The sequence below is a fragment of the Aulonocara stuartgranti genome (genome assembly GCF_965226115.1).
Source record: "Aulonocara stuartgranti genome assembly, chromosome: 14".
Classification (NCBI taxonomy): domain Eukaryota; kingdom Metazoa; phylum Chordata; class Actinopteri; order Cichliformes; family Cichlidae; genus Aulonocara; species Aulonocara stuartgranti.
This window is the reverse complement of record NC_138950.1, coordinates 15,410,909-15,421,350: the sequence shown is the minus strand read 5'-3', so window position 1 is coordinate 15,421,350 and position 10,442 is coordinate 15,410,909. Positions and strand designations below refer to the sequence as shown.

At 39.7% G+C, this 10,442-nt stretch overlaps 1 protein-coding gene across 1 annotated transcript in view; it reads right to left on the bottom strand.

Moving 5' to 3' along the window:
* Positions 1-70: 70 nt before the first annotated feature.
* Positions 71-10,442, bottom strand: part of dhx36 (DEAH (Asp-Glu-Ala-His) box polypeptide 36) — a 30,714-nt gene continuing 20,342 nt past the window's right edge. The window contains exons 16-26 of the mRNA XM_082503591.1: positions 9,185-9,328; positions 8,635-8,752; positions 6,180-6,278; positions 5,696-5,869; positions 5,496-5,582; positions 5,312-5,395; positions 5,106-5,205; positions 4,866-4,956; positions 3,066-3,186; positions 966-1,118; positions 71-877 (exon numbers count right to left, since the gene is read on the bottom strand). Coding sequence (XP_082359717.1) covers positions 647-877; positions 966-1,118; positions 3,066-3,186; positions 4,866-4,956; positions 5,106-5,205; positions 5,312-5,395; positions 5,496-5,582; positions 5,696-5,869; positions 6,180-6,278; positions 8,635-8,752; positions 9,185-9,328 — 1,402 coding nt within the window. The 3' untranslated portion in view covers positions 71-646. The remainder of the gene's footprint in view (positions 878-965; positions 1,119-3,065; positions 3,187-4,865; positions 4,957-5,105; positions 5,206-5,311; positions 5,396-5,495; positions 5,583-5,695; positions 5,870-6,179; positions 6,279-8,634; positions 8,753-9,184; positions 9,329-10,442) is intronic.

Below are 10,442 nucleotides of genomic sequence, written 5' to 3'. Positions count from 1 at the left end.
TTTTCTTTCTTTTTTTTTTTTTTTACACATCAGCAGAGACCACTCTAGGAATAAAACTTGGGACAATAAATTACATTCTTTCTGAACATTTAATGAAGGATAATCAGATAAATCCTCTGGACATTTGCACCTTTCTCAGATTGGAGCTATTAAATCGAGGGTGTGAAATATCATATTACCCAGATGATCTTAAAGCTCAGAACAAATTATGTTCTCTCATCGTAAAACCAGCAATATTTGAGATTTTCCACATCTCAGCCCGGCAAGGCGGATGAAGTTAAGCCGCATGATGGTACACCTTCTCTTTATTGCACAGGCCTGTGGCAACAGGTGAAAATAAACTTATCCAAACAAGAGGTTCACTAACAAGATAAAGTTACAGAAAGAATTCAGAGAAAGACTGGTCCTTTGATCTAAGAGGTGAAAAAAAAATTATGGGAATCAAATGCAGGCCTTTTTTTTGCCTTTCTTTTTAATAGCAGTGGCCTGTATTTGGCCTTCAGGAGCAGCAAAATTTCAATCAAGCAGAACCATCAAGAAGGCCAGCTGGTTATCATAAATAATCCAACTAGACCCTGTGTCCAAGGACGCAGGCAGTAACTTCATGGCATCTTCTTTTCAGAGACAGCCAAATCTCTATCCACTTTTAATCATCGTCATCATCTTCGTCATTGAAGTAAACATGCTCTCCTCTTGGGGCCGACGCCCACGTTCTGCCATAGCCCCTACTGCTGCCTGTGGGCTTCTCCTGGGTCGTGATGAGGTCTATGATGGCTGTGATCACAGCACAGTCTTTGGATTGACGGTTTTGCCAGTCTACAGGAGCAGGATTACAAATTTTGTCCTGCAGCAGAGAATCCAGCTCTTTCTTTAAACTCTGCAGGACAGACAGGAAGGAGAGATTAATACAAAAGAAATTTCAAAAAGACAGATGTGTTGTTGATGTGCATGTGTGTGTCGTTTACCTTAACAAGGTGAGCAATGCGTGCAGGGGATCTAAAGACAATCCACTGGTCCACTGCGATGGTTTCCTGGTCCTCGTCTTTTTGGATGGTAATGTCTCCTCCAAAGAACAGCAGTGAGAATGGTGACACCTCAGTGCAGTCGTATAGAAAGATCTGAGGGAGCACAGAGATATCAGTAACGCGCGACGACAGGGCCATTACAACAAACACGTCAACACATTTGGTGACAGAGAGCAGCATCATTACGGCACACCCTGCCTGACAGCTATTCTGTGGTGTGGGCTGAAAGTGTCCCATTAGTAAGGAGAGGCTGTGGAGTTTGAAATGTGTTTCAAGAGAAATGTCATCTTGACCAATCTGTGACTTTAACTTATGTATTACACCTCATCCATTTTTCTTCTGTGTTTGAAGGAGACTGATTAATGATTAGGGATGGGTACCGGTATCCGGTGCCATTACGGCACCGGTTCTGACATAAACGTTAGTAACCAGACCGAAAAGCAGCGCACATTTCGGTGCTTTTTGTTTCCTGAGATGTCACACACTTTGGATTCTAGCCAATCATTTTACCTTTCCAAGGATAGTAGGCGAGCCCAGGTACGTACGTTCTTTTAGAGCAGAGCTACAGATTAAAAAATGTTTGATAGAGTGATACTATATATGCCCTATAGCTGCAAAAAAGGCTAAAATTGTTATCTTTTTACAAAAAAACAAAACAAAACAAAAAACAGCTAAACATGAGGGGTTTTTGGACAAAGTTTGTGTTTTCCGTTGTTTAAGCACTGGTTCCAACCAAAGGAGGTATGCTGTATCAACAGAAAAGGCTAACTTGGTTATCATTTTGCAGAAAAAAAAGAGACTTCTAAAAATACAAACATGAGAGGTTTTTGGACAAAGTTTGTGTTCTCTATTCTTTAAGCATCGGTTCGAGCACTGTTTAAGCACCGGCACCGTTTCAAAAGTTCCGGTTTGGCACCGGTATCGGATAAAACCTAAACGATACCCATTCCTACTAATGATAATGCAAATTATTATTTTTTTAGTTATTTATAGTTAAATTCTAAAGACTGCTGGCAGAAAAAGGTGTCATATATAGGTGCACTATAAATCACTCTGTGGGTACACACTAACAAAAAACTCCTTTGCTCTCAGGTCAAAAGTCAAAGACGCGGGATAAACAGCAAACAAAAACTATTTCAGCTTTGAAGGTTGAAGACCATAGTATTAAAAGGGAGAAGTAGAAAAAGATGGAGAGAGAAGAGAGAAGAAAAAGAGAAAAAAAGCGAGGAGACAGCAGAGACGACTGCATTTACTCCATGAATGTGTAATGTTATGTCTCACCGAGGGCAAGTGCGTCAGAGAAGATAAAGTCTGGACGTCATCCTTCAGTTTTATTCTTTTTTGTCCTATCTACAGCCCTGGACTTCTGCTTTCTTCTCAGGGTAAACAAATAACCTTGAAAACCTCGCACTCTCAGAATACCTTATTTTTACCATGTCATTGTGCTCAAAACCACTTACATGCGACAAGAAAAAAAAAATCATTTAATGGCAACAATAATGACAGTGAAATGCCGCAAATCATTTATTTTCCCTTAAAGACAAAAAGCACAGGCGGCCCATCAGAGAGGACATAAAAGGTGTTTTCCTGCAGAATAGAAACATTCACAAAAAGAGAGCACAGAAAGAACAAAGACAAAGAGATGCAAGGGAGGGGAAACGGGTGTGAAGAGGGGAAGAAAAAAAAAAAGAGAGAATATAGAAAAAGGCAGCAGTCAGCAAACAGCACTGACTGTTTTGCACCCCACCACCAACTACTACATTGTATCTGGAAGCTTTGAAGCACAAGAGCCTTTGAGAGGGACTTGAAAGGCAGTGTTTTAATCAAATATTCATTAAGTGCAAAGCTGGTGTGGCACCACTGCCAACCTTTAACCACTGGCCCTCTTTTCCACTCATATGCACCATTCGAGGGACACATGCAAACTCAAGAAGACACAAAGCAACACAGACTCAAATGTAAAAATAAATAAATAACATTTACAGAACAATATAACATTTACTAGGAGAGATAGATTACTCCACCATGTAAGATACTCACACTACTTGTTCTCATCTTTAGGTGATAGATAAGCCAAGTATAGTTGAATTCCGTCTCTTCGGCATTGACAGATTTTGGGTGGATACACACTTTTCCGTCAGCCTGAGTGTACACTTTGACACTGCAAAAGATCAGATGTGAGTGAGTCTAAGTGTGTGTTTTATAGAGCTGGGAATATTCACATTCTTCATACTTTACAACATATTTTTTATTAAAATTGTCATCTTAATAAATGATGAAAAAAAGACAATTTATCACAGCAGAAGATGGAAAACAGTTAAAAAAAAAGAAAAAAGAAATTGCAACAGTTATGAACACCCCCCCCCCCCCCTTTTGATTACATTTTTATAGACAAATTATTCAAAAAGTTTGGATAAAAATAACGATTATATGCAAACACTACAATCTGGTGTGATCTCTGAGGCAGAGATGAGCAGTGGAATACCAAGGACTAGTGTGTCAAAACCTAAGTATTTCTATAAGAATTAAGGAGGCAAGTAGGAGCCAGGTACTCCTAATCAAATGTGACTGATTAACTGATCATTAAGTGTGAACACCGCTACATAAGTGTTTGCAGTTTGTTGGTCTGTGTTAAAACAATAAAACGGTGGAAAGAAATCAGCAATGATCTAAGAGTCCAGCATTCCACAGTAAATTATTCAGTGGAAAATATTCGAGACATGTTATACGCCCTGACAAACTCACCCCAAGGTCATGCACATGACCTTGCAATGCACAGAGGAAGTGAAAAAAAAAATCAAACTCCTCCACCTCAAACTCTACCAGCCTCAGATAGTATGTCAAATGTTAAAGTTAATGAGAGTACAATTAGAAAAACACTAATTTTCTAAAATTAGTGGAGAGTCGTGTATCGCTTGCTTGTTGGCTTGTTTGGGTTGCCAGGAAAAAGTAATATAGTATAATTTTTGCTAAAATAACTCAGAATTTAGCTGTTCAAGAGCTAAATTCTATCAGGTGTTTTTTGGCTTTTTAATCCAACGTATGCAGAATGCTGAAAGTAACACTGTGTTCCACACACCAGTATGTTGGCCAAAGAAAACCAACTGTTTCACTACAGGGAACAAGTGCTAACCTTCTGTTATGCACTTAACCCATAAGAGAGAGGAGATTATATACAGATTACTTTGTTTTCAATATAATCCAGAAAAAAAAAAGAAAATGGATTCTGCTATTTACACAAAGTGCCTTAAGCTTCAGACAAATAGCCCGTCTCTCTTTTGCAGCTCAACGTACACCACTTTGTATTCTGTTGCAAGTGCTTAATCAAGCACTGAATTCATTAAGTGGAGAGCCGTGGTGCGGACATAAACATTTAAAAACTTGCTTGGTGTTACGAATTACTTATACAAAGGAAATGACCCTGGGAAATGACTGTGCACCTAGGTCTAAAGCTGTCAACGAGATAAACAATAAAAGTGACAGCCTGCTGTGAAAGAGTCTGTGCCCCTGTTGTGCGTGTCTGTCTTTTGCACGCAGGTCACAGCCACCGCTTATGACAGCTGCCTTTGGGCAATTTTATGATGACTGCATTGATCTTGAGCTGCAAAAGTGCCTTTGTTTTTGACAATCATCCAAACGTGGCCTCTGCACAGCCTGGGGTAATTGTCACAGTGCCCTTACAGAGCACTCTTACCAGGACGTATGATGAGATATTGCAGTGTGAAGGCTATTTTTCTCTCTGGAGATCAATAAGACTGATTGTGCACCTCTCTATCTTGGCCTGTGCAGCCCTTTCCTGTCTGTCATTGCTCATCTCCTCCTTTGGATTAGCAAACTTACCCTGGCCTCTTTTTGCTGTGAGATGGTCTGATCATGGCCACCTTAGGGTACAGACCTGCTACAATCACTGCCTTGATTAATTTTTCATTGCCTGAGGGGAAAAAAAGTGACAGATAAAGAACAAATGAAAAAGAAAATATTAAACTTAAATGCTTCATATCATACTTTGCTACTGCTTCACAGCCCAGATATCATGACCAGTTAAAAAACAACAAACAAACAGAAAAACTTCTTACTTACCCGAGTTGACATTAGATTTGGGGTCTTTGGGATCGTTGCTGCTGACAAAGCCTGCATGCATGAGATGTTCGGCAAACTGACCCTTCATGTTTTGCAGCATCTGAATGATGAAAGGACAAGTTGCTTCTAATAATACAGCACACCTTTGACTTCACAGAAAGAAGTCCATATTTAAAATATAGTCACGCAGAATCATCCCGACTCACCTGGAGTGTGTTGGCAGACAGGAAGTTGTCCCAGCAGTATTCCCTTTCATACCTGCCTCCACGCTGCTTTGCATCCTCCCAGCCCTGGGTAAATCAATGCATGATAAATTAAGATAGGATCAATTCATACAGCAGACACATTTGTGAGTACAAAATCAGGAGTCACCCATGTGGGCTGTTCTACCTGGAAAGCATTGACAATAGTGAGGTGGTCACTCTTCGAGTTTCTAGAGAGGGCCTTCCGCCTCATGTCTGCCATCTTCTCTTTACCCTAAGACAAACAGATACGTTAAAAAACAAAAACAAAATGCACACACACACAAGTTCAAAGATAGTATACAGCGTAAGCTTTCATAAGCTGTCTGTGAACTCAGCTCTACCTACCAGGGGTATGAAAAAAGGGTCTTTGAAGCTGAGGGAAGCAGCAATAGTGAGTACAGGGTCAAGGCAGCCCAACAGAGCTCCAAACAGGATGAGCTTGCCAATGTGAGGTTCCACAGGCAGGCGAGCCAGGTGGAAACCCAATGCTGTAAGATTCTCTCTTTGGTCCAGGGCGTTCTGACAAAACAATGTCATCATATCCATAAGAAAGGGCATTCAGAAACATGTGCATAATAACTATCCCACAATTTTATTTTATTTTAACAAGTTTAACCTCATTAGCCTGAAAGCTCATTTTTATCTGGGTAAATACTAATTTCTCAGTTTGCTGCTGCAACACAAGTTACTGAATTTGTAAGGGCTTTTTAGTTAGTTACTAATATATTAAGTTACTAGTATATTATGTAATCTTTGGTCACAGCCCAGCATGCAATTGATACTCTGATTCGTAACAATCTCTTAAAAACCCTTTTAGTTACTTTCTTACCAGTTCTGTGAGATTCTTGATGGCGAGGCTGACAGCCTTTTCAGTGGGACGGTCCAAGGCTTTCTCCAGGAATCGACCTATAGACCCAAGCTTCAGTATCTAGGGAGTGTATGTGATATTTTGCTTTGATCAGCACAAGCATGTCATAATTTTTTCCACATAATTCCCTTTACTTAATCAGGTGGGCTGTTAACTATGGAAAACATTGATTTATAGACACACAGTACTGTGGAAAAGTCTTGAGCCACTCCCCATTTCTTCATATTTTGACATTCGGTATGACCACTTTTGTTCTTCAAAACAGCCTGAACTCTCTTGTGCAGCTTTCTTATTATTTCTTTAAATAATCTTCAGGAATATTTCTCCAGGCCTCTTGATGGACGTTCAAAGCTCTTCTTTAGATGTTGGCTGTCCTCTGCTCTGTTCTCTGTCAAGATGATCCCACACTGCATCAATAATGTTAAGATCTGGGCTCTGAGAAGGCCAATCCATGACTAATAGTGTTCCACTGTGTGTTTTTCAATCAAGGTACGCTTTTACTGCACTGGCAGTGTATTTGGGATGGCTGTCATGATGAAACATGCCAATCAGATGCTTTCCAGATGGTACTTCATGGTGGATCAGAGTATGACTGTGTTTTTCTGTGTTCATAATTTGGGCAATGTTGATAATACCTCTATTACCACTGGCTGAGATCCAGCTACAAAACATGACCGAGCCTTCACTGTGTTTTACAAATGGAGGCACTACCTGTTGCTCCTCTCTCCTGCCCACCTCTGTACATACTGACACCAGTTTTAACCAAAAATGACAAATTTGGACTCATCACCCCATAAAACCTGTAGCCATTTATTTTAAGTCCAGTTCTTATGTAATTTGGCATACCTCATTCTTTTCTAACTCTTCTCTTCCTTATGAATGGCTTCTTGAAAGCCACCTGTCCTCTGAGACCATTTCTGATGAGGCTTCAGTGAACAGTAGATAAATCAAAAGGTCAGATCTACCTTTCAGGTCCTGTGTCAGGTCTTTGCAGGACTTTTTTGTACTTCTCTTCATTACTTTGAGGTGTTCATCTGCTGTAGACAGTTTTTCTTCTGCCACTTCTCTTTTTGAGAACACACTGCACATACTGAGTTATGCAAATATTTCAGTTAATAACTAATATACCTCAGAAATATTATTTTAAGTCTTTCAAAATTATGAGTTTTAATGACAGTCAGATAATAAAAAAGTGCCTAAAGTACTTTTTGAAACTGATTAAGTTATTTGTTATGTGTAGACAACACTGGTTTATCCCTTAAGTTAGGTGCCTTTTAACAAAAAACCCCAAAACAAAAACCTTAATTAATTATACGCCAGTGCTAAGTGACTTAATAGACAAAGCGGAAAAAACCCCCCCAAAACAAACAAGAAAAAGTTCCTCAATGTTTAAAGGAAAACTTTAAAATACCTAAAAGCCTGGAGAACTACTACTAAAGACTGCTTTAAAATTACAAGAAAGTCTGACTTATTGGAGGCAAAAGATAAAGAAATAAGGGATCACTCAAGACATTTTCACAGTACTATAGATATAGTAAGATCAAGTACAGTTAGCTTTGAATGACTTGCTCATATTGCTTTTTGTGACAGAACAACAAAGATGTTAGTTAAGATTAGAAGTAAGCACTAACGCAATTCACTGAATGCTACGCGAAATGAATGTGATCACATGGTTTGGTTTGGCTAAATGCACGTTCATTTCCACATTCAAAAGGAACATTTACTTGTGGCTAACTGCAGAGCAATGAAACAGCCACATCTCTATGTCTGACTAACAATGTGATGTTGAAGTGTTTGTGCATTAGAGAGCCAGGTCAAGGTTAGCATGTTGTCAGTGTTTGTCTCACTTTAAGGACTGTCTGATGCATTGTGCAACTCTCACCCACTAGCTTCAAAAACCATATCACACACATACTCAAATACATCCAGCACAGAGAGTGGGGGAGACACACTAAAATGCATATCCAATACAGCAACTGGTGAGAACAATCACAGCAAACACTACATCTAAATGACCTTTGGCTTAATTTTCCATTAGCACTGTTTAAAATATGTCTGAGTGGAGCGTGAGGATTTCAAAAGAGAACGCGAAAAAAAAAAGTAAGCAACCAAAGAAGAAAAAGACTGTTTATATAAGAGAAAAAAAATGTGTAGAAAAGTAATTATACTGTCTGTAAAAAATGAGAGTAAGAGCGGGAGAGGGCATGAGTCAGCCCGGGATGCTCATCCCCAGTTCTCATTAGAGAGGAGAGGCTGTAATTCAGCACAACACCAAAAACAGCAGCGCTGTCCTCGTTCCGCCCCTGCACTCACAAAACTCATTGAGAGCAATCTTGTCCTCATCTAAACTCCCAAACCCACATCTATCTGTCTCTCTCTCTGTCAGTCTATCCCTCTTTCTCTCCGCATATACAACCTTGATCTGCAAGCACAGCTCCTCCAGTGGTGTCCTCATAATTTCAGGTAATTGATAGGCATCCAACAGGCTGGCCCTCAGACCGTTGTACAGGTGATAGCATTTCCCCGGACACACTCTGGATATTTAGAGAAGAGAGTTATTAGAGAGACAGAGAAGGAAAAGAGGTTAAATGTTTTACAGGCCCTGTGACAAGGGCTTACTTTAAAAATCAGTGGGATGAAACTGCACACAGTAAGCAGCTCTGCTAATTGGGCCTTGCTGCACTTTGATGTCAGAGCTATATAACAGAACAGACGTCTCAAGTAAAAGACTGGAAACAACCTGAGAGTGACTACACTTTGCCTTTCTGAGTGGTTACAGATGGGAAAGCAGGACAGAGTGGTCTTACAGGGAAGAGTGATGGAGAGCTCAGATGACAAATAGATGGGAAGCTAATTATCCCATATTGCATACCCAGAGGCACTAATATAAAGTATGCCCTCATTATATTATAATCTACAAATATACCCACGTGTAGACACAAACGCACACATAAACACACACACACCTGCCAGCACGTCCTTTCCTCTGTTTGGCATTGGCCAAGCTAACCCACTCAGCCATCATGGTGCTGATGTTATTGCTGGTGTCAAAGTTGGTCTCCTTAATTTTGCCTCCATCTATCACATAAACAACATCATCGATGGTGATGCTGTGAGGAGCAGGCGAGAGAGAAAGGGGGGAAAACATAAGTTGCACGTAATAATACAGAAAAAACACTTTTTTTTTTTTTTTTTTTGAGCATAAACACAAATTTATTCACTTTCTCTCGTATGCTAGAAGTGCCTCTTTGTTGGGACAACAAAGAGGCAGTTAGAAAAAAGCTCAGGACATATTATGAGAAGAATGTTTGACCTTATCATTTTTTTTTTTTTGGCCTGTCCCGTTTGGCTCTTTTGCCCTCAGAATTGTTGTCTAAAGGCAAAGAAAGATGCCCAACGGAAGAAAAAACACTTCAAAGTTAGGGCTGTTCGATATAACGATATATATCGTTTCATTTTACGCTATCGTTTGTTTGGTGGTGTCGCAAAAATAAACTGTTTGCGGCAATATTTTTTCATCGTTTTGATGGTCACTGTAGTGGCTATATTAATTTCTTAAAGTTCTCTCTTTCTCTTATATTTAATATAACCACACTATGGACGGACAAGCGCCTGTTTTTATGCGTTGTGGTTAGCAACAACGACGGTAACACTATCGCGTGTCCGCTTGTTTACGTTCCACATAAACCTTTCACAATAAAGCTCAAGATCCTGTTGAGACTTTTCAAAATAAACTGAATCACGTGAAAGAGCAGATTATTTACGGATAAGAAGTAGAAAAGAGCCACCAGGTGCTAGAAAATAAACCTTAGACTCAAACGTTAGAACAGGCTTTTCCCCGCAGCACGCTGTGTAATAAATACTCACAGAGAAAACGGCGGCTGTTACAACTTATGTCTAAAAATGTATCGTTTCATACATCTGTTAAAACACTCGACTCCAGCTACATGACGCGCAGCTGGAAACACTTCCCGCAAGACGAGCTGCCCGAGATTCACAGAATTTACAGAAAATGTTACATTTTTGTGATTTATATCGTTATCAGGACGACAGAATTCTTATATCGGGATATGAGATTTTGGTCATATCGCACAGCCCTATTGAAAGTAGACTCTCAAGAATTCCTAGTTAAGACTCTTACACAATCACTTAGAAGTAAAAAATAAAATCCAGCCCTTTGGTAGGTTTCTGAGTAGACTTGTAGTCAAGACCGCCTAATCCGAG